Here is a 24743-nt window from a genome sequence, read left to right as displayed (position 1 = left end):
GTAAAATAGATTTTTAAGAAGTTCGGCCTGCAAAGCATCAGGCTGAGACCGTTACACTCTCTGCAGATGGAAATGGAACTACTATAGACGCATACGATGATACTTAGACTGCAATAAACAAGGCAAGCGAGGCTAGCTGCCACAGGGGCAGTAGCATTTTTGTCATATTGAAAGCTTGCTAATGACACAATCGACTTCAAGTAGCATTTCATCCCTTTTTCTTTTTCCAGTAACTAAGACTGACCACTTGATTGCTTCACTGTCACCATTTAGCTCTGCTGCCTTCCAAAAGTCTCAGCCTAGTCTCTTCAGGCTGCAGACTCACTTTTTCTCTTTAGTTGGGCTGGTCTAGGCAACAAACATCCATCTGCAACGTTAAACCATTAAGAAATAATGCTCCTGGAGAACAGAACTTGGATTTACGACACAGAGCCCAGAAAGTGCAAAAAAAGCAATATTTCCAGTTTATTAAGAATTATGTATATTACAAAGCTCATCCTAAGCTAAAACAGAGTCTGCATGGTTTCCCTTGTGATAGTGCTGATGTCGATAATACCTCATGGGATTTGATTTGTCCTTTACATTAAAGTAATGTTTGCATTCTCCTGAAAACAAAAATCAAACCAATGTGACACTGTCTGGTTTTCCAGTTTGGAGATACAGATCCTTCCCCCTTTTAACAAGCTTTGTAATTGAAATATAATACTACAAATGGTGTTGTTTTTAAAGAGGGTTGTTTTAAATATTTCAAGTAAACAAGGTCTAACAGCCCAACCTGACACAGAAGGGACGTAGAGCCAGATTTCCAAAGGTATTTAAGACTCAAATCCTGAAAGGTATTTAGGTACTTAATGCCTACTGAAACCAACAGGTGTTAGGTGCCTAAAAATGCAAATAGGTGCCTTCTGACCCTCTGTGTGGATGTAATTATCTCCCCCCCCCCCCAATGAGCACTGTATATGTGAGTTGAGTAGGGGCCAGATTTTTAAAGGCATTTAGGAACATAAAGGTGTAGTGGGAGGGATAGCTCAGAAGTTTGAGCACTGGCCTGCTAAATCCAGGGTTGTGAGTTCAATCCTTGAGAGGGCCACTTAGGGATCTGGGGCAAAATCAGTACTTGGTCCTGCTAGTGAAGGCAGGGGACTGGACTTGATGACCTTTAAGGTCCCTTCCAGCTCTAGGAGATAGGATATCTCCATTAACTATTACGTGCCTTGTGGGATTTTCAAAAGCACCTAGGTGATTAACTCCCATTGAGGCACCTATCTGCCCTCACCAAGGGTCAAAGTCCTGAAATCCTCACCCTGACATGTAGCCTTGCTTCAGGCAAATTCCCTTTAATAATGTTTGCCTGAAAAAGGACAGAAAAGCAAGGAAGGACTTCACAATTTGGGCCCAGTCCTGCAAATGGATCAAATAGTGTGAATCCCTGCTTGTGCATGTGCATCAACAGGGGTCAGCATGGGAACCGAGGTCCACCTGTACAGAACAGATTGTAGGACAAGGACCATAGTTATGACTGTTTGCAGATTATTTTCTCAATAACTAACGAGAGAACATTTTAGATATACTTTGTTGGCAAATATACATATGTTCCAGTCCAATTAACCTGGGACTATATTAAAATAAGAGCCATTGGGCATAGATTAGGATTTTAAAACAATCATGTTATGAAAAAATTAGCTTTACTCTGTGGAGCCTGAGGCATGTATGATTTTTGTCTAAAGAGACTGAAGAAAGGAAAAGACTTAGATAGCAAAAAGCAAACCAAACATTTACATAGTTATCCATCTTGAAAGCACTTGAACAGAATTTACCACCACACCCTTTTATCATTAACCCCATTTTTCAAATGGGGAAATTGAGGCACTGAGTGGTTACATGCCATGCCTAAGGCCGGAGTTGGAATTAGAACTCAAAGTCCTGACTTCCAGGTGCATACTCAAAGCATGCCTCCTCCTCAAAAGTAAATGAGTGGAAACTGATTTGACTGATCAAAGATCTGGAAAGAGAAAAAAAAATAGCCATGCCATTTTTCATTGAGAAACTGCAAATTGTATTAATTTTCAAGAAGCCCTGAGGCAGTCATGTGTAATAGCTTTCCCCTGTGGCTTGTGTGATGAACATTTGGCAACTGAACAAGAGTAGTTATTAATCAGTGGTAGTTTCTACATAAAGCACTTAAACACATGATTAGCTTCAATGGGACTTAAGCATATACTTGAGGTTAAGCATAGGCTTAAGAGCGTTGCAGAATCAGGGCCTAAATAAAGATAGATGGTGGGATATGGATTGTAGTAGAGAAGGCTCTACCCAGGGAATCCTCTCCTCTTTTAGCTAATCATCAGAGTGGCACAGCAAGACCTGAAGAGAGATCCTACTGTTTGTGATTTTGGGTGCTTCAGAAGCATGTTTTCTTCTCACTCCATTCCTGCAGTGCCACATAGCATCAGAATTTCTGGGGCTCCCAGTGCAAAAGGCCCTCAACTAATGAGCTAATCTCTCAACTACAAGTAATTTGTGACACTTGCAATTAGGCCCGGATTGAGTGCCCCACTTCTCATGTTCACCCAGAGGTAAGTAATGATGACACCACATTGAGCACTCTTTAGTTATGACGGGGCTTGATTTGTGGCTTTTATGGAGATTAATTGGCATTCCAATCATCCTCCTTCGTAGGAGCCAAAGCTAAATGAGGAAGACAGATTTGTCCAAAAGCTGTGCAATATTTGCAGCATGGGAGTTGAAACCTCTATTATAATGCAATGGTTCTGTTGCCGGAACTGCAGCAAAGGGAATTTTATATAAGCAGCCTTATTGACGGGAGTGTCTTTTAGCGTTATGCATTTTAGCATAAATGGCAAAAATAGGAGCCAGGCTTTCCTTGGTTGGAGAAAAATACCTGCAACTATATTTAAGGCTGCAATGGTACAAGCCTAATGTCTATGTAAAAATATACAGCACTATCTGGACGGCCAAAGATGCTTCATACTAACATCAGCTGAGTTTCCAGTATGTCCATGAGTTTAATATTTTTAATCCTTTGGCCTAGATGCTGTGTGTTTGTTCTAAACACTGCATCAGACATTAACTACTACACATTCAGGGCAGGATACAGCAAGGTTCCTATTAATGCAAACTGCAGGGAAGAGAATCACACAAGAATGATCTTGTTGGGTAGTGGTTAGAAAACTAGACAGTCAGGAGCTTTGGGTTTTATTCCCCCCTCTGTCACTGAGGGACCTTGGCCAAGTCACTTAGCTGTTTAATGCTTCAGTTTTCTGACCTGTCGAATAAGGATAACAATAATTTATCTTACAGGGAGGTTGTGAGATAAATGTAGTTTTGAGATTAATTTATGTCCATAAAGTACTTTGATTTGTCCATCTTTGCAACCCAGTGGCAGAGGCACTTGTTTAAAACACAGGGAGTGTGGGGAGCAAAGCAATGGGAATTAAATGTCTTTTCAGCTATTCCTTTCCAATGTAGTTGTATTAATGCCCTGATACCTACAGGATTTCTCTTCTGCTGCTATTACCCACTTGGGTGCACCATCATTTTAATGAGCCATGCTAAAAAGGAACTTTTTCTTCTGTTTGGATAGCAACCAGTCACCTTTATTCAGCTCCTGATTCATTACAGAAGCTGTTACCTGCTCCCCTGATAAAGGCTTACTTGGTATTTCTGTGAGCACTGCAGCACATGTCAAATCAAAACATAATTCAATCCAATCTGAATAATACATCTGCACTTCCACAGTATGGCTTAAGAACAAAATGGGAACAATGTAATTCTTATGCTGAAGGACTAATATGGCACTGTGTAGCTTATGGAAAGCTGCTGGAGCAATCATGGGAAATATCACAGGATTTAAATTGATCAAATGCATAAAACAGAAATCATGGGCCATTCTGTACAAGCCATTGCTCTGTATTTAATGCTCTCCCCTCTTCAAGTTTTTACCAGGTGTCCTAGACAGCATGCGACTGCAAAAGAGATCAGAAACCTTTCCAAAAATATATTGCAGTGCCTCTTTCTGTCTAGATTATTGAGTTTTGTATAACAGGTTTCTGGATGATGGTCTTCATTTTTATGCAAATTTAAAAAAAAATTTTAGGAAGTAAAAATTCGTTTCACTCAGAGATTCAAGTATCTTTTCCGCTTGAATTCTATCTAAATGGTGTAGCCTGCAAAACCCTGTGCTGCTGAAGAGGAAAAAAAAACCTCCCCGTGGGAGCTGTTTAAAAAAATAATAATCATAATAAAAACAATCCTGTGAAATTCTGAGATTTGTGACAATCCTGTTTACTGGATGGATTCTGTTGTTTAGAGATTCAGGGCCACATTTGCTTCCCTTATGCACATGCCTGGTTCCATTGATGTTGCTATATGTATACCTACCAGTAACCCATCTGTTTCCCAAAGCTTGATATTCAATTTCAAGCTATTCTAGAAACTGACACATTATACTGCACCTTAGGAAGTCATTAATTCCATCTACACCATTGAACTCATGGAGCCCAACTGACCACTACTGTAAGCAGGATTACTCCACTGGCTTCAATGGAATTGGATCGGTTTACATCAGTAGTGAATTTGGCCCAGTTCTTCAATAATAATTAATGATCAAATGGGAAAAAGAAAGCAGAGGTTTTATTGGTTTGTTTATATTTAAGTCAAAACTAAACAAACTGAGCGGCATAAACTAAATGTATGATAGTGCAAGAGGTACCTGGAGAATATATGGGCACATGTTTGAGAAGGCCAGGGTAACATGTGCATGCATATTATGACATCCCACATCCCTGACAGTAAATTCATTAGATCACTTGTACCCCCAGCAGTATGGCTGTAGTATATAAAAAGATCTTAAGTATGGCCAGGAAATAAGATTTTCCCCAAATCTTCTCTAGAGTAGCAAGGTAATCAATCAATCAATTTAACACTGGCCAGGAGACATTTGGAATGAGGAATGGGAGAACAGTGGAGGAGGAGGAGGAAGTCAAGGGACCGCTCACTGCTTAAAAGTACCTCGATGAATCAGAGGCCTGAATAAGGCATGGCTTTTAGGCATTCTTATCTTTCACAGGAGTGAGCTCACAGCTCCTCAGAAGGGTCTAGTCACTATTCTCATGAGCCTCCCCATACTGGATGACAGTTTCATTGTTCCCAAGGCATGCAGCTCCCTTATAACATTTAGCCCAATGGTTAGATGCAATGTGGGAGAGCCAGGTTCGATTTCCTCCTTGGCCTGAGGGAGTGAAAAGATTTGAACAGGGACAAGCACTTCTCGGGAGAGTGCTCTAACTACTGAGCTATGGGATATTCTAATGGGGAGGGCAGGGGCTCCTGTAATCTCTCCTGTTGAAGCTGTTCCACTTTGGGTAAGTTAAAAGTTCACTGGAGCAGGGGGACTGGACTCTGGGTCTCCCACCACCCTGTTGGATACCCGTATCCACCAGGCGACTGTCATTTTTCTCTCTCTGGCCTAATGAATAAGTATTTAGGCACCTAGGTCCCTTTGTAGATCTGGGCCAATGACCTGTAGTATGTGGTGGCAGAATGAGCCTCTAAGCTGCATAGACCCCCATCTAACTTCTTACCCTACGTTTCCTGAAGCCCTTTCATTAAGCAGGACTGGAATTCACTGACATTACAGACAGGTGGAGCAAAGAGGCTAAGATAGGGGTGGCAGGGAATGACAATATATCAAGTGCTCAGGGGCTGTGACTTGCTACAAGTGGGAAACCTGAAGATGAGCGCTTTATGGGAGTTCCCTGTGGCAGCCCTCTGTCCTGGAAAATGAAAGTCAATGCCATGCTACAGATAGAGAGATGAAGAGACTTGCAGGAAGCCCTACGGGAAGCCAGTGTCAGAGCTGGCATTCGTGACTCTCTAGCTTGTGCTCAGACAGCCTCACTCATGAGGCATAAACGTCATTCATGATACACATTCTCCCCACTACAAGGCTGAGAAACCTTAGGACTGTGCCCAGTTATTATACAGTGTTTCATACAGCATTTTTCAGAACACACTAAATTAAACAGTTAACATACCACTCCAATCCTTCTTCTTGAAAGACCATTTCCACCTCATACCATTTATTAATCTTAGCTGCACTGAATTATTAAACTGAAGTCTTCAATAACCCCCATCAGTAAAAACACCACTGTGGCTTTTAGACTCTCATTTCTACTTTCTACTGTACTGCATTCTTCATTTTAATTACTGGCTCCACATTTTCAAAGCCCAGCGTCATATCTTTGCAGGATATTTGTCCTCCTAAGAAAAGGCGGATTGGCAAATATGTTGCTAGGCGTGACAGTAAGTGTGTTCCCAAAGGACAGGTGTGGGGAAGGATCACATTTTTATCTAGGAGATCCATAGACACAGCAAAGTAAAGGGAGGAAACAGTTGCTGCTGCTTGTGCTGCAGTTGTGTGACTTAAGACACTCTTCCTGCATTCTCATCATCACATGGAGTCTGTGTGGAGAGGATCCTTCTGTGAAGGAAAAGAATATTTCCTGTTAGTAAGGGAACAACAGGGAAATGGCAGGTGATCTACAGGTGGAAAATGTATGGCTCATGATGATGAATAGGTCTGCCCAGCTGGAATGTAAGAGCCTACATGAATTAAACACAATCAAACCCTGAACATTTTCTCTTTCTGTCATTTAGACCAGTGGTTCTCAACCTTTCCAGATGACTGTACCCCTTTCAGGTGTCTGATTTGTCTTGCATATCCCAAGTTTCACCTCACTTAAAAACTACTTGCTTACAAAATCAGACATAAAAATACAAAAGTGTCAGCATAATATTACTGAAAAATTGTTTACTTTCTCATTTTTACCATGTAATTATAAAAGAAATCAATTAGAAGATAGATATTATACTTATTTTTCAGTGCATAGTATATAGAACAGTAAAAACAAGTCATTGTCTGTGTGAAATTTTAGTTTGTACTGACTTCACTAGTGCTTTTTATGTAGCCTGTTGTAAAACTAGTCAAATATCTAGATGAGTTGAGGTACCCCCTGGAAGACCTATGATTACCCCTGGTTGAGAAGTACTGATTTAGAGGCATTGGTATTGGTGAAAGGGGCTGAACTGACAGCCCTAGACCGAACAGGGACAGACAGCATATATAATACATTGGCAGAGGGCATGACTGATGTCCACCAGTGGACAAGCCACTAGTAGGGGAACAGCCTACTATTGCTACCAGCTACGGGAGTTACTCCTGTGGCTCTAGTGAAGGTCTGATCCCAAAGGTCCCAAGATCAAGCTCTGCAAGTTACACTGAGCTCAGCGCCGGTATGGACAGCACTATGTTGGTGGGAGAAGCTCTCCCACCAACATAGTTACCGCCGCTCGGGGACGTTGAATACTTATGTCGACAGGAGAGCTCTGTGCTGCTGTGCTGTGCTGCTGTAGCGATTCTAGTGTAAACTAGCCCATAGGGGGCAGTTTGGAGGAAGCTTGCAATTTCTCTCCCTGTGCTGTACCTGCTTCGTGAGTGGATGGATAGATAGATAAACTCAGTCTCCAAAGCTGTCACTCTTGCATATCCAGCTAGCACTGGATTAACTTAAACTAGATTAAGAAGCCCTTTATGTCAATTGTTTCAAGAGCATCCTTTTGAAGTTAAAGGTCCGGAAATCTATTTTTTGTGGAACCACTGGTATAGCCATATACATTATGAGTTAAAGTTTTAAACTCTGTCAGGTGTCACTTGCATGCAGCTGAGCTGGTATTTGTCTCCTCTTATTCAAGAGGTTAGGAGGGGTAGACGAGCAGTCATGTAATACTTTACTTATCGTGTACAGAAAATGTAATGTGGTCCCTAGAATCTTCACTGCATTTTCTACTGTATCTGTGTTAGTCATTGTTGGTCCAAGCGATTTTACTAGTAATGAAATAGAAATAGCACAAGTAAGAAAGAAACTAGACAGAAAGAGTGACTCTTGCTCCAAGCAGATTGAGGTGGATTCAAAGAGCTGATGATTGTGTGGGGTGATGATCTTTGAGGGAGGAGGAGATAGGAGAATGTATTCTAAATGTGACTTATGATAAGTGGTCATGGGATATAGAGACTTTGTAGGCTCTTCACTTGCAATGTAGCCTAAGATCTGCAATGACACCAGCTGCAGTGAGTTACAAGGGCCTCATGCTTCAGAGCACAAATTAGTGGTCAGAAAGAAACTGCCCTTCCCCACAACCCTTGGAATGTCACTGCAGAATGAGGTAAATTTCCTTTTTATTAGTAATAGGTGGCATCCATCATTAGTTTTGGTAACATTTATTTATAAGCTATGAGTAATTATGATTATTTTCCATTATTAATAGCCACTGTGGCACAAGGGAAGGAGAGGAGTTATATAATTTTCTGAAGCATCTGGAACTATCTGCTATTGGGAGAGAGGACTAGGTGGATATTTGGTCTGATCCAATGGGTCTTTTCTTTCCTTTCCTTAGTTCACATGCCATCACTCTTGTAGTTCACATCTTTCAACCTACACTGATGAGAACAGAGTCCTTCTGCAGCCCCCACAAGTGGCGCTCTGCTTTTCAGACGGGTTCCCATTGAACAAAACATGAGGTTCCTTTTGCATCTGAGCAGGAGGAGTGTGTTGCAGAAGCCCAGACCCTACCTGAGCACAAGGACTGTATTTTCATTTCACTTAAATTAATTGCTAGTGGTTTTGCCCCTGCACAGAAAGGAGCTTAGTGAGAAAGTCAAAACACATCTCAGCCAAAGGGGAGGGCGGGGAAACTAGCCCCATAAATTAAGGCAAGCAAGTGTATCCTAGGAACAAGAAAGAGCTCATGCAGACAGGGCAAACCATGCCATGCATAGAAAGCAAATCCCCAGTGTCGGTCCCCCTTCGTGCCATTCCAGGCAAATCTCTATGTGAAGTATTTGTGAGCAAGCTGGAAACAGTGAGGCCCTGGAAAAATAATTACGAAATAAACTACTCTTTGGTGGCATCTGTCCCAAAGGGAACAAAGTGTCTTTTGTGAAAGACTCCCACCAGAAGCCTTGCAGAGTTTGAACTGTGTCCTTGGACCCCACTGGTATGAAACCCAAAGCAAGATCTTATTGTTCCCCTTTGCTTTTACTACTGAACGTGGGGCTGAAAATCCAAATAGATTAAAGAAAATATGACTAATCAACCACGTCTGGGCTGCCTTTTTCCCAGCACATGAATCAACTTTACTATGGTTTAAGGAAATCTATTAGCATTACCAAGAGATGGAATATAAAACAGGGTAAGATGATTCAATATGGTGAACAGATGATCCTCAGACTTTAACAATGGAACAGTAACTTGTTTGCCATATTGGGCTTGAGACTTTTTTCACCCAGCACATACTGGCTAAAGTTGGGATTTTCAATGGGCCAAACTGAAATTCAATGGAATTTGAGTGCCTAGATAATATAGCCCCTTAGATGGAGATTTTCAAAAGACCTTAGAATTGACTTTACCTTCTTCTGGAGAAGGCAACATGGGCCAGTCACACTGCGTAATGTATCACTAGAGGCTGCTCAGATACATGGTGAGGGGTGCAATGTAAAAACCAAAATAAACTAGCTTGTCCTTCCATTCAGAGCAGGTGGGCCTTATCCCCAGTCAGTCAGTTCTCTGCCGTCATTTGGGTGTGGGAGGTCACTGGAGGAGCATGGGCCTTCCTACCTTTACCTGTGTTGTAAATTTAAGAGGTAGCAGTTGATGAGGAAAGGAAAAATACCTGTAACGTCTCCACTGCAGCCAAACCCGTCTTGTCTCAGCAGGGCCCGTTAGCTGATGATGGGTCCTTGTCATCATATCGCCTGTTCCCTCGGGAAGGAGAGGCAGGAGGGAAAGGATTAGCTCTGTAATCAAACAAAACAGAGATGGGGAAAGAGCTGAGAGCCCACGTAAACAATACACCAATGAAGGACTCCCCCCACATGACAGATGACCTGCAAAGAAGCCTTCCTCTGGACACAGGGCTGCACCTTGTAACAGTTGTACAAGCTATACAACTGCAAGCTTGCATCCATAGGGCTTGATTCTCCTCACACTTACCAGTGTAAAATCAGGAGCAACATCACTGAAATCAAAGAAGAAAGGTTGGGGTAACATCGGTGCAATATCAGACTCAAGGCTCATTGTCTTGCATACTCTTGGGAATACGGGTTAGCCAGGTCGTAGCACTATGTTACCAAATGCCACAGAACTGCCATTTAAAAAATCATGGGAGAAAAGATATACAGCATGGAATGACAAATCAGGGCTCGATTTCTGTTCAATTAAAAACAAAAAGGCGGTGCATCCCTATTTTGCTTGCAACAATGCAGCTGGGTTTCTTGAAATGCTTCACTGTAGTGCAAAGTCACATAGTCCTCATGGCCAGGTAGGTATTTTGATTTATATAGACCTGCACCCTCTTCTATTAGAGAGTGGGTGGAATTTATGAGATACACTTTCAACCATTCTTTTAAAATACACACTTCCCAAACCACCGCTCCCTGTTAAGTAACTGTTTCCTCCCAACTCTCCCCGCTCTTCTCAGGGCAGGGATATTGAAAAGCAACTCTCTCCAAAGCAGTTTCCTTCCATGAGAATCTTTAATAAAAATGCAGTGGATTGTAAATCGTTGATATAGAGGGCTAGGAAATTGAGAGAGATAAATATACAAAAATCTAAACGTGCTGCCGAGACAGCAATCTCTGAAAGAAAATGGTGCTGAGTAACATTATTTCCCCCAGTAGTTGCAAGTCACTCGGCAAACTTGAGTTAAGTTCACACCTCATTGTGTCTTGACAGCCTCATTGGGAAGGCAATGAAATTCTCTAACAGTACTCCCTACCCCCAAAAATCAGCTTAAATATTAGAAGGCCCCCAATTAAAGTCAGAGAGCTGGCAGCTTGCCTGCAGTGATTAATGGGTTCACACGTCTCCTGATGCTCTGGCTCAGCTGTGCACAGTGCGATATTTGAGCATTTCACAACCTCACGACCCCCTTTGCTTTCACAGATGCTCAGCCTGGCTTTCCAGTCACTGCTCACTAATGCCGGTAAAATGAAAGCTCAGTTTGTCTGTCTAGGGTCTCTATGCAGTGATAACGATCTCTCTCACAGGTAAATGTCCTTAGGAATTGTACTTTGAGTGGTGCACCATAAATGACTAGTACTCTTCTAAACTAATATAAAAAAACAACACAGTAATGAAGAGATTAGACGGAGCTGCCTGCTGACACAAACAGGCAGGAAGAGCAGTGTCGTCACAGTGGGGACGAGGGAAATCTTATTTCACTATGAAATCGGTAACAAACAACCCAGAAACTAGCATGCACACTCTAACCAAGGATACTGGCTAAATCTATTAATCTCTGTGAACGTCTGCACTAATCTGTCATCCGCATAAGACATCTGCTCACGTGGCAATGTGTTGAACTCTACATCCAGCTGTGAGCAGCTTTCAAGACACATGTACATCTCCTTGCTTAGGAAACTCAGGGCTGGACTATACTAGAAACTTACATCGGCATACCTACATCTCTCAGGCATGTGAAAAATCCACACCCGAGAGACACAGCTACACTGACATAATCTCCAGTGTAGACAGTGTTAGGTTGTCATCGACCTAGCTACCACCTCTTGAGAAGGTGGATTACCTATGCCAAAGAGAGAAGTCCTCTTGTTGGTGTAGGTAGTGCCTACACTGAAGTGCTACAGCGGCACAGCTGTAATTTTTATTTGTAGACATGCCCTCAGGAAAAGGAAAATAGGAACTAGTAGAGGCATGGCAGGCAACAGCAGGGGACATATCTCCAGCTAATCAGGGAGGACAGCACTCTCTTACACCCTTCCCCTTCCATTACATGAGTACTGGCTGCAAGGGGAGGCAATTAGCAATCTTAAAACCTATTCCTAATTAATTCATGCTGATGAATTCATTTGTTTCTTTTGGTCCTTCTTTTTGTGCTCCTGAAAGGTGCTAGACAGCCAGCCCTGAAGACTGAAGATTTATTTATTCACAAAGCAGGCGGAAGCATAGGCAACAGCAGTGTAAACTTCCCCCACAATGGGCCCGGCCAGCGCACCTCAATCCTGAGCAGCAGGGAATGTTGCTAGGGAAAGTGAATGTCAGTGTCCAGGGTCTATCCAGTCCTTGGTCTCTGCTGATATGTCCAGCAAGGATCAACTAGTGCCATGTGTGGTAGTGGCTTGTGATGTGGTTACTTGTCCATTGGGACTTGGACTGAGACTGCAAGAAATCATTTCACAGAGGTTCAGCAAAACAGCCATCAAATGATCACAACTTTCAGTCATTACCAACCCAGATGAGAAACTGAAATCCTTCAGAGCACACCCCAGAGCACTACACACTGAATCAAGGGTTCTGCAAAAAGCATTTCCCCAGGGAGACCAGTTCACCCATTCTGCTTCTGTCCTCTATCCCTGCTGTCAAGTTGTCCTCAGCATATACAAAAGCTCATCTAGTTGGCTCACGTGCCGAAGTTTGGAAAGAGCATTCCTCTTTGTGAGGGGACAAAAGAACGGAGTCCTATTGGCTCATCTTGAGTTGTTGAAATCTGTGCTAATAATTAGATATTGACTGCAAGTGAACGTGTAGCTGTAAAAGAAGAGAAGCCTGGAAGATAATAATACCACCTTTGCAATTCTGTTGGGCCTTTCATCAGAGGATCTCAACAGACATTAACAAAACCTCACAACAGCCCTATGAGAAAGGCAAGTATCACCATGCTCATTTCAGATAGGAGAAATGAAGCAATGTGAGATTAACAGATTTGCCAAAGGTCACACAACAGGTCAGTGGCAGAGTTTGGAATGGAATCCAGCAAGCTAGACTCCCAATCCTTTGTTCAGGCCATACTAAGCCAAAAACTAACAATTGCTTAAAACCAAGAGACTTTTCAGACCACTCTAAGTGAGCATATGCTATAATGCACTAGCATTTTGTATAAGCAATTGAATGTCATGCAGGATACACAGTGCATATAAAACCTCTACTGTGTAAGTGTGTGTACATAGCTGTACGCAAATTGGTTTCTCTGTTTACGTGCAACAGGTCATTACCTCCAACAAAGTGCTTGCTGTACTCTATCATGTTTTTGTGCTGGACGTGTGTGTGTATATACATAGGATGGCAATTGCTTTTCCACACACCAGCAGTCTGTACTACTGTAGAAACAGGTGTAGATAGTGCAGAATAAATCCCTGCTTAGAGTCATACTGTATTTTAAGCATGCGCTACACATGTGAGGCCCTCCCTGATTTGGAGATGATGTTCTTGTTTAGGTTGCATTTTTTTTTTGTTTGTTTTAATTCTGAGCTTTATATTGTTGGTCATATTTTTACATGGTTGGCGTAGTTCCGCTGAGCAGCCTGGGCGGGCATGCAGGTGCTTTACACATAAAAATATTGCATGCATGACCATGCAAATAAGCAGCACCAAGGTAACCCACTAAAGAGGGGTGACAGGCTGTCTTCAGGAAATACTTGAGGCTTATCCTGAGAAGTTATGCTAAGCAGTAGCAGAGTGGCTCTCTAAAGCAGTGGGAATCTCAGGAACTCAGTTCCATTTTGTGAGGCATGCTGAGAGTGTCCCCAGTGTATTCAACTTCCACACAGTCTATTTTGCAGCCTATCCATCATTTGAAGGAGATGGGGCGGCGGGAGGGTGGGGGAGAACAATCTCCCAGTTTATGCAGACATCAATAGAGTGATGGTCTCTACAGAGGCACAGCTGCAGACAACTGCTGAGACAAATGTAGAGGTGGGGGGGGAAAGAGTCTGCAACCGGAGGGTGGGACAGTTTCTGAAAAGAGCTGGATGGGCCGTGGGAGGGGAAAAAAGGGCAAACTCAGCAATTAATGGAACTTTTCTTTCAAGGGTTTGCAGGTTGGAAGGAGGAGGGTCCTGGAGTGCATGATGCCCTCAGTTAAAGGTGGTTGAAGAAAATCCCCTCACTTTCTTGGTGTCCTGTGAAGTCTGAACTGATGGCCCAACTCCCAAAGGGAGGTGATAGAAGACAGCTCATAACCAGTGATCTCATAAGGCTGGCCCCATTAAAGTGTCATATTCAAGCATGTGCCCAATAAATCTACCTGACCTGTTCTATCTGCCTCTGATTAGACCTGGCTGACATTTAGTTAATCTCTTCAATTCCATCAGATCAATCCCTCTCCTGGGATGGGTGTATTTGCAGCTGGAGAGAAGAGGAGTAACCTCTTCTCCCTAGCTGGCAGGACGCTCAGTCCCCAGAGGAAGGGAATGCGCCTCATATCACACCACAGTGATCGCTTCTAGCCAATTTGGAGACAAGCTTCAAACATAGATAATAGAAATGGGGGAGATCTACTTACTGAAACTAATTCAACCCATTGCCTGTGTAGGATTGCTCCATATTTTTTTCTAGTTTTAGGAAGGAGCCAGATCTTCATCCCTATTCTAGGATGGCGTTTGGCATGATATGAAGCTGGAAGGGGAAGTCAGTAGTTAGAAGGGGGTAGAAGGAACCTTTGGAGAGCAGAGGACCTTTTCTTAGGGAGGGGGAAAACCAACCAATAGGCTGGCCAACCCTATAGAAAAACCAAGTTATCCCACTGAGGTTCAGTAGTCCCATGTTTCAGTTTGTGTTTTAAATAATCAGGAACACTTGCAGTGCAATCCTGCTGGAGGCAGCAACAACACAGATGTTTCAAAAGTAGACAGAGAATGTTTCATGCAATACATCCAAACTCCAGGGCTCTCACAAACATTTTACACATTATACACAACCGGGAGAGCGCTTGGAATGATAGCACATGTGCCAGTCATGAGTATATCACCGGGAAGAGCATCTTAGGGGACGAGCCAAGAACGATAAGGTTCCTCAGCTTGCAGAATTGGCTCCCCCTTTGCCAGAGAGTTTCACACATGGTTAGCGAAATTAAAATTCTGGGATGCGGGAAGATGACATCATCAGGCATGATTTAGCAAGGATGCCACTTAATCTCTTCTGTACTCTTTGTTAATATAACGGTCACTAAATGTCAGTGAAAAAAAAATTCCACATCACCATTTTTTTCTCACTGGAATGGAAAGTATTGTATTAAGTCTCAGGCATTATGTATTTTCTTTATGCAAATATATATAATATCCACACACATTTCCTGGAAGCAAATGGTCACCTAGAATGAAAGTGAAAAGCAGAAATGGGAATTTTCAGTGCTTTCCCCACCTATTTGTATTTATTACTATACACTCCTGGGCCCCAAACAAACATCAGGGCTCTACTGTGCTAGGCACTGCACAAACACATAAGGAGAGAATGCCACTGCCCTGAAGAGCTTACAATCTAAATAAACAAAGAGAAGAAGTGGGAGTGGGGAAGGGGAAATGGATGCAAAGTGAATTGCCTGAGGTCAGTGGCAGATCTGGGAACAGAACCCAGGTCATTTGATTCCCAGGCCACTGTGCTAGCCACTGGAACACACTGCCTCTCCTAATTCTTTGCCTTTTTATTTCTAGATATTTTGCAGTACAAATGTTCATAAGTGATCTTGCCTGCTGGACAGTTTTCCCCATTGGAGGAAAAGAAAAGAAAAAAAAGACTCCCTGAGTGGCTGGCACTATGGTGCCAGGCTTTGTTAAAATTCATTTGCCCCTAACAGGCAAAGACTTACACAGCCCAGACAGGAGATAGGATAAGTCTCCAATCAAACTCACTGTCATCTGACCAAACCAGCATTTTATTTCATTTCATTTTTTCCCTTTCAATACGTAAAGATGCCAGCTCAATATAAAAGCACACATATACACAGCAAGAGACTAAGATAAAACAGAAAAATTACACTCAAATCTCTTGGAGTATTAGTTATAACATCACTATTTATTATTAAGGTCCTGGGGGAGTAGGACACACATGTAACTATTCTTCTCACCAGACTGTCTGCTCAAATAAGACCTTGAAGTGTCAGATGAGAAAAGTCTGTTCTTGGCTTATAAATATATCTCATCTCTTTTCTCCCTGCTCTTCCCCTCCCTTTAAAGCATAGGACCAAACACAAACTCCTTTCACAGTTTTGATTCATTTCTGAGAATGCAAATTAGAAGAAGCAGGAAGCAAGGGAGACCTTGGAATACTTTTCACTGCCTGAGGTTTTCCCTTGGAGATCAAGAGAGCAGACATGCAAGATCCTCTGAGACAGATGGATGGCTGAGGTCTATTTTCCTAAAAGCTGCAGTACCACAACCCTGACATAACAATCATCTCCGTGCAGGTGCCATTTTGCCATCCCCCACAGTAAGACACATCCTCCACAACAACAGCATAGTGCATTGTTGGGCTGAGATCTCTCAGTGAATTCAGGGATCATGAAAAGAGCTGAGATCGACCACCTTCGGGAAGGAAGTCCTCGATTCGTTCACTGAACACGTACAGCAGCAGTGCAAGCTCCCCCACAGCAGTGCCTGTGCTCTCCCATTGGCATGTCCTCAGTCCTAGTTTAGAGGGAACCCCTCTACGGCCCACAGGAGAATTCAGTCTGCATTCTATCTTTTACCTCTCTGCTAAGACTGACAGTGTGGGGGCTAGTTGTGATGCAGATGAGCTTCCTACTAAGAACGAAAGAAAAACCACAGACTCATTTCACATAGGTCACCAGAAAGATGGTCAACCCCGATCCTACATCTCCCTTTAATGAAGGGGATACAGGCTGCAAGGTAAACTCCTGATTTTGACTTGCCATTGCTTTTTGTAACCCAACCCTCTTATTCCCCACCATGGTGCTCCCTTTAGTTGATAAAGTCCCATGCAGCTTGAATCCTGGAGAGATCTCCACTTCCCCTTGCTTAGTCTATACTAGACTAATTTTTTTTAAAATATCCCACTGCTGTACTGGCGGGAGCTCTAGTGTAGACAAGACCCTGAGAGTTGCCAACATTGTCTAGACCTGCTTGGAGCAAGACTGGACATTTAAAAGTAGCAGCAGCTGGTCTACACTACTACTCTTACTGTTGACACCATCTACGTACCTGCACTGGAGGGAAATTTTAGGTCTAAAAGGCCAGTATAGACAGCATCTCTGCATGATAACACTATATTTGAGATCAGATGGGACCCTTGAGCTAACAGTTCAAAAATCTGTACATCTAGGGAACAGGTATTCTCAGTAGGATCTAAACACTGGATTGTGCTTCTGCTCCTGGTCCAAAGCAGCCAAGATCTATTGACAATCTCCTCTCTCAGGCTACTGGGGAAAATAAACGGTTTTTGTTTGTTTTATAATTAAGGAGATTTTATAAATTAATGAAGCAGCAAATGGTTTCACTGTTCCAAGAGCATGTTACCTATCTACAGACATCACTATGTTTTTAAAGGAAGCAAGTTATTGTTAAAGGTATTTCACAGCACCAAAACAGCGACATAAAAAGTAAATTATACATGAACTCTAATGGCTTTACGTGGGAGATTTCAGCCTCATGCATGTCTTGGAATTCTCTGATGGAATTTACAGGCCTCCTTCCAATGGATGCTGTGCTCAATATACCCAAGTGGCGTTTTAACATAACAAGGGACAGAAATGAGAGCTCTACTAGTGCAGTAAATGACAAGAGACAATCGGTTACTAATGGATGGACCAGATCATTCTGCTTAGAGAAGAGGAAAAAGATTACTAGGCTTTGAAAAAAATCAAGCTACTTAAAAGGAAAAACTAAAGCCACCCATATAGGAAACTATTTTTAGCCCTTCTGCTGTTTCTAATGCAACTTGGTGATAAAAGTGCACTGAATTTACACCTTTCAAACAGAAAAAATGCTGTGAAATTTGTTTTTGTAAGAGGCAGTTAAGCAGTTAAGGTGTTTATTTTGTAATGATCTAATAAGCTAGTTCTAATTTTTGCAGCTTCATTAGTACATTTCTGGCATTGCTGGGTTACCTTGTACTTTAATAGTTCTTAATAACAAGACCTAAATCTTTACGCTTGTGTTACCTAAAACTATCGTCCTACTCTTTCCAATGCCAAAGGCCACAGACTGGTGGCTGAAGAGAAAGAGACTGCAAGAGCTATTTGGACAATCATGCTTTCTTTCCTCGTTCTCCTCAGACACAATGATCCAGGCCTCAGAAATTAATTTTGCCTTCACTGGTGTGATATTTCTTGTGTTGACATGTCAGTCATCTACCTATTAAGAAAACTGAAAGAAGATAATGCAGTAGACTGGTTGTTAAGCAATCTTAGCCATGATAGCTCTGAGAACTAGGTCAAGGGACATGGTAAGAATGCTGTTCTATTCTGTAGCATAGACAGGATTCAGCTTTTAAACCTTCTATTTGAACTCTGCAAACGCCATGGTCATGTCAGTGTGAGGACAGTTAACATCCTGATAGCAATACAGAGCATTGCTGTTGTAATGGGGTCTCCTCATACTACTAAAGTTGTAATGCAGACATTATGTTAGACTGAGCAACAAAATGGTCTGGGATGAAATTCCAGTTTTACTGAAGTCAACGGGAGTTTTACCATTTACTTCAATAGAGCCAAGATTTCACCCCAACTGTTATGCCAAGGGAAAATATTTCTGGGGTTGAGGGAGGGACAGCACAGAATAAAGCTGTGGCTGAACAAGTCTGTTAAACACTGTCTAGTTATTGCCATTCACTACTCTGGGCTTGCAGAGAGAGAGAAAAAAAAAAAGCTTTTTTAAATTTCATCTGTTGTTTTCCTCACCATACTCCCAGGTTTTCCTTTGTTTTTATCATTGAAAGAAACCGTATAGAGCAGGCTTTTCTGGTTAGAGGGGTACTGGAATCCTTTCCCTGCCAATAGACATCAGGTACAATTTTCAAAAGCATCCAAATACCAATTTAACAAATGGCTCCTTCCCCCTCTCCTACTTATATATTTCAACATACTCCCTTAGGGATCTGGGAATCACCACATCACAGTGTAGATTACAACTCTTAAGGAAAATAATGTGCCGTCCACACCAAGTACACTCTTTCAATACTTACAGCTCTCTTACGAGAAATGGTGGTATTTCACAACCAGGGAAAGCATGCATTCATCACATGGGACTATGTTCTTGTCAGGCTACAACACATTTTTAGCTACCAATGTGTGAAGGAAAGCATCTGCAAAGTTTAATTGTAAAATGTGCATTTTCCCCGCCTCCCAAGCGCCAAACTCAACACTGTCAAATAGATTTTTAAGGGAGCTTTCCCCAAATCAAACTGACTTCGAAACCGAGCTGAAGCATGACTAGGGTTACCATATTTAGTGCCTCCGAAAGGAGGACACTCCACGGGCCCCGGCCCAACTCCGCCCCCTCCCCAAAGTCTCAGCCCCCTCCCCTGCTTCCCGCGAACATTTGAGTCGCGGGAAGCCTGAAGCAGGTAAGGGGCGGTGTGGGGGGAGGAGGCATGGCCCACCCCCGGCCCCCGGCACCGCAGGTCCCCAGCCCGGCCCCCGGCACCGCCGGCCGAGCCCCTGGCCCGGCCCCCGAGCCCCCGGCCCGGCACCGCCGGCCCGGCCCCCGAGCCCCCAGCCCCCGAGCCCCCGGCCCGGCACCGCCGGCCCGGCCCCCGAGCCCCCGGCCCGGCACCGCCGGCCGAGCCCCCGGCCCGGCACCCGAGCCGCCGGCCCGGCCCGGCACCGCCGGCCGAGCCCCCGGCCCGGCACCGCCGGCCGAGCCCCCGGCCCGGCACTGCCGGCCGAGCCGCCAAGCCCCCGGCCAGGTCCCCGAGCCCCCGGCCCGGCACCGCCGGCCGAGCCCCCGGCCCGGCCAGGCCCCGCTCCGCCGGCCCGGCACCGCATGTCCGATTTTCCCGGACATGTCCTGCTTTTTGGGATTTCCCCCCGGACGGGGATTTGGAGCCCAAAAAGCCGGACATGTCCGGGACAATCCGGACGTATGGTAACCCTAAGCATGACAAGCTTTACCTGAAACTGAAGATGGGGAGGAGTGTCCAAGAGACTGAAAATAGGGCTCAAGAATGGAAAGTCCGCCACCACTTAAGCTTTCTTGTTGTTATCAAGGAGAACCAAACATTGAAGCTAGATTAACGAGCACTTTTTATGTTCACAATGCCACTAGCTGCACCCTCTCTCCACATACATCTCCAGTGCCAATGCCTGCCTCTCAGGACAGTGTATCATTTCACTATACTGTAGATGTCAAACTAGTTTGAATTCAGCCTTGCTCCCTGACAAAATTGACTTGCAAGAGGCAGTTGCCAGGCAGTCATTTCATTGCCTCATGAAAGATGGCCCTATTCTGTTCCATTCATGTCCAATTTCTCACAAAAAGTAAAATGTGCTGCTCTAAATTCTGTGTTCAACATTTTGAAATGCTGTATCCGGGAGAACAAAGCCTGGAGGAAGAAAGAATGCTGATATCTCTATACATGTCCAGCAATTTAAGGGAAGGATACAGGACTCAACCAATTAGCCAGATATTGGAATTTCTGTGGTTTTTGGGAACCTGGTGATTTCCAGCATATAAATGTGACAACTGTGTTTCTGAACCATGCTTCAGCACACAGGTTTCCACAGTGGTAGAGGTTAGAATGTAGGACCTTAGGTCCACAGTGTTAGCCAGAGCCAGGTGCAAACACCATTCTTCCCAGAAAGGGGCTAAAGTACAAGGAATAGTTTATAATGGATAATCAAGTCAACAAATTCCTCATTTTCTGCTCTTAAAAAATCAAAGGGGTTTTTCTTGAATTTGTTGTTTAATTCAGTTTGCCAAATAATTTGTGAAAATATTATCCTGCTCCTCAGGAAAGTTCCCATGCCATATAATAAGAAGGGAGGAGTAGACAGGGTGACTCCCATCTCCCAATTAACATGTGGGATTGTGAGCCTTTGGCTCACCCTCAGTTATCTCCTTCCCCCATAAAAATCTAAACTCTGGGTAGCTGTGAAACCTCATGATGTGAGCCACATCAGAAAGACAATATACCATAGAAAGAGGGGTGAGGGAATGAAGACAAGATTAGCAATTATTACACAAAGCTAGGTGAACTCCTCAAGGATTGCCATCCATCCTAAACTAGAGAAGCACCTGGCTCTCCCCGCACAAATGCCAAATCTCCTCAGGACCTCCATCAGTTCCACTTATTCATCTACCACTTGTCAGGTGTTCATTTATTTACATGGCTTATCAAAAGATACTTCCAATATGAAGGTTGTAAGAAATCCAATACTGTTACCATCTTGGGTTAGAATATACTTGCACATTCATTTCACTGGGGAAATAGGGTAAATGCCCTGCTTACTCAAACCTCACCCCATCTCAGGATCCCAGCGTGCAGTATAAAATGTGGACCACATTGCTCTCTCAGATACACCAGTAAAATGAACTCCTGACCTACACTGGTATAACGGAGTACAATTATAATTATATGACTGTGTCATCCACCCCTGATCTGCAGTTACCTCTGGAAAGAAATATAGCAGCTATTGAACTAGAGACTAAGGTAGATTCCCCCTCTTATCTTTAGGCCTTCTAACCTGTGGTTCCCAACCTTTTCACACTACTGAACCCCTTTCAGGAGGTTGATTTGTCTTGCAGACCCCAACTTTTACCTCACTTAAAAACTTCTTGCTTACAGACATAATAAAAAAGTGGCACAGCACATTATTACTGAAAAATCACAGAAGTAAAGCTGAACACGTGACAGTCCGACCTGCACTAATCACTCAGTTCTCTCCACCTTGCCAAGTACGCACTCAGTGGTTACTGTCCCAGTATAGCACATGGTCACATAAACCCAAGGAGTGCCTCAAAGGCATGTAGCATATTTTGGCCATTTCTTGCTCATTAAATCATTAAGTCTGTGTGAGACTGCATGTATGCCCATGACATAGGGGCTAGGATAAGTTAAAGAACAACCTCCAGCCCTCTTCCTATCTCCCAGTAAGTAACAGAGAAATTCACACCGGCACTGCGGTCATCTTCTGCTACCGAAGCCAATGCACAGGGCCCAGGAGGCCACCATTTCAAGGAATACCTGCAACATATACAGACCTTTGCTGGAGCCAGCTCCCCCTACAGAAAGCCCTGGTCCAGGGGGAGTTCTCAGGCAGGCCTGTGCTTTGGCAATTCTGCACCCTGCAATGGACCACAGGGGTCATTGCTACAGTGCCGCAAATTAGGACAGCTCTCACAGCTGCACTAGTCTGCGCTGTACCAGCCCCTTCACCCTTGAATAGAAGAGGTGCTACCGGCTTCTTCTCTGCCATTACACAGGGATGAATGAATCTGGCTATTATCTTGCACTTCTGCAAAAGCAAAGGGTTTTTTTTTTTTGCAGGTCACAATGAGAAGCAAGCCACAAGGTCACTTCTGGCAGCAAGCAGGGGTGACAAATTGAATTCACACTAGGGAATCTCTTTCTAGTGTCAAGCAGCCATTAAAACACACTTAAGAAAATCATGAAGGTAGGCTGGGAGGAAGGATCTAGACACAAATGGAAGACAGTCCTCCACTCTCCGTTTTATTAAAAGGGAGCTTTCTTCCTCCACTCTTCACTAATGAGGGCAACGCTACTCTCAAGAGAAGAAAAAAAGACAGGTCATTGAGCCATCTGGAGGGATTTCAGAACTTGAGTACTTTACATCTAGGACCATAAATAAAAATGGATTTTCCATTTCTAGATCATACATTCAAATTACATGCACAGCTATCATTGCATGCAAAAACCGAATGATGAATCTGATTTAATAGCCAACTATTTACTTCACATTTTTAATAAATGGGGGAGGGATAGCTCAGTGGTTTGCGCATTGGCCTGCTAAACCCTGCTAAAGGGTTGTCAGTTCAATCCTTGAGGGGGCCACTTAGGGATCTGGGGCAAAATCAGTACTTGGTCCTGCTAGTGAAGGCAGGGGGCTGGACTCCATGACCTTTCAAGCTCCCTTCCAGTTCTAGGAGATAGGATATCTCCATTAATTTAAATAATGATTGGTCAAGACTGAATTGTGGGTGCAAACATTAGGAGTTAGGTGACTAAATACCAGTGTATGCCTGCAAATCATGGTAGAAAGTTGTTTTTCCTCTATCACAATGAACTGAAAATGCAATAAAATAGGGCCACAATTAGTTGTGGGCACATAACTGACCTAGAGTACATTAACTCAGGCCCACTTTCTGTAACTCATGAGTCAATACATGGAATTTCTAGTGCAGTTGTCAGCATGGAGTACGATAGCAGAAAGCCATTTAGCACTGCTGGTAGGATTCAGCTATACCACTCAAGAGAAATACCCACTCCAACAGAGACAGAGAGAGAGAGAGCACCAGTCAAGTCTGTTGCTTAGCCTGAAAGGTCTCTCACCTGGGTTGCTTAGAAACATGAGCCTGCTGTTATACTGGCTAAACCCTAATGTTTACTCAAGCAAAAAATTCCAATTGACTTCAATGGGATTTTTTTCCCCAACTACATACTAAGTAAGGACTTCAGGATTTGCCCTTCAGTTATTCTGCACTTAGATCTTAGCTCTAATTTCCCAAAGGCTTTTGTAATTAATATTGTTCTGCTATCTAAGGCCATGTCTACACTAGAGAGTTTACAGTGTCACCACTGTACCAGAGCCGTAACTAGGTATTTTTGCGCATGAGGCAAGAATTTAAAATTGCGCCCTCCCCCAGGGCTGGCTCTTCGGCGGCGGGTCCCTCAGTCCCTCTCGGAGGGAAGAGCCTGCCGCCGAATAATGAATGAAGGGGCAGTGGTAGAGCCTGTGATTTTGGGGGGTCAACTCATGATTTTTGACTTCTTGGGCTGGTAATGTTGCTTCCAACATGGTCTTTGGTTCCAGTCCAGTTCCAATCCAGAGAGGGACTCACAGGTTAAGAGAGGAGAGAGGTGCTGGATATTAGCAGTGGCCACTAGGGATCAGCATGTGTCTTGAGAATACTGGGAGTTCAGGTTTGCAGGGCAGGATCAGAGGTGGCAGGTTTGTAGAAATTTTGGTGGTGCCCAGAACCCACCCCTGCCCAAACTCCGCCCCCCCTCCACCTGCCCAAGGCTCCGGGAGGGAGTTTAGGTGAGGGAGGAGGTCTGGGGTGCAGGCCCTAGGCTGGGGCAAGGGATTTGGGTGCAGGCTCTGGGAGGGAGTTTGGGAATGGGAGAGGTGCAGAGGGATGGGGTGCAGGGGTGAGGTCTGTGGGTTGTGGCTGCAGATGAGGGGTTTGGGGTGTGGGAGGGGCTCAGGACAAGAGTAGGAGAGTGGGGGGTGAGGGCTCTGTCTGGGGCTGGGAATAGGTGGTTTGGGGTGTGGGAGGGGCTCAGAGCTGGGGCAGAGGGTTGGGGTGTGGTGGGTGAGGGCTCTGGCTGGAACTGGGGATAAGGTGTTTAGGGTGCTGGAGGGGCTCGGACAGAGGGTGCGGTGGGGGGGTGAAAGCTCTGACTGGGGGTGTGGGCTCTGGGGTGGGGCAGGGCTGGGGATGAGTTTGGGGTGCAGGCAGGCTGTCAGAGAGGACTCCCCCTAGCCCTTTCCCTGCCGGCAGCAGCAAGCTCTGGGGGAGCCCCCCTTTCCTGCCCCCCCAGCAGCAAGCTCACCCCCACCACTGTCACTGCATGTGCTCCTAGGGCCCCTCTCAGGTCCAGGAATCTCCCTCACCCAGGGCCGGCTCCAGGCACCAGCCTGGCAAGCAGGTGCTTGGGGCGGCCGCTCCGGAGAGGGGGGGCACGTCTAGCTATTCGGTGGCAATTTGGCGGACGGTCCCTCACTCCCGCTCAGAG

At 44.2% G+C, this 24743-nt stretch overlaps 1 protein-coding gene across 1 annotated transcript in view; it reads right to left on the bottom strand.

Annotated features, from left to right (window-relative positions):
• Positions 1-441: 441 nt before the first annotated feature.
• TRIM44 (tripartite motif containing 44) overlaps positions 442-24743 on the bottom strand; it is a 96711-nt gene continuing 72409 nt past the window's right edge. Inside the window, exons 5-6 of the mRNA XM_054027072.1 lie at positions 9751-9874; positions 442-6502 (exon numbers count right to left, since the gene is read on the bottom strand). Coding sequence (XP_053883047.1) covers positions 9787-9874 — 88 coding nt within the window. The 3' untranslated portion in view covers positions 442-6502; positions 9751-9786. The remainder of the gene's footprint in view (positions 6503-9750; positions 9875-24743) is intronic.

Source organism: Malaclemys terrapin, chromosome 4, assembly GCF_027887155.1.
Source record: "Malaclemys terrapin pileata isolate rMalTer1 chromosome 4, rMalTer1.hap1, whole genome shotgun sequence".
Taxonomy (NCBI): Eukaryota; Metazoa; Chordata; order Testudines; family Emydidae; genus Malaclemys; species Malaclemys terrapin.
The sequence above is the reverse complement of the archived record's forward strand: the minus strand, read 5'-3'. Positions and strand labels throughout refer to the sequence as shown.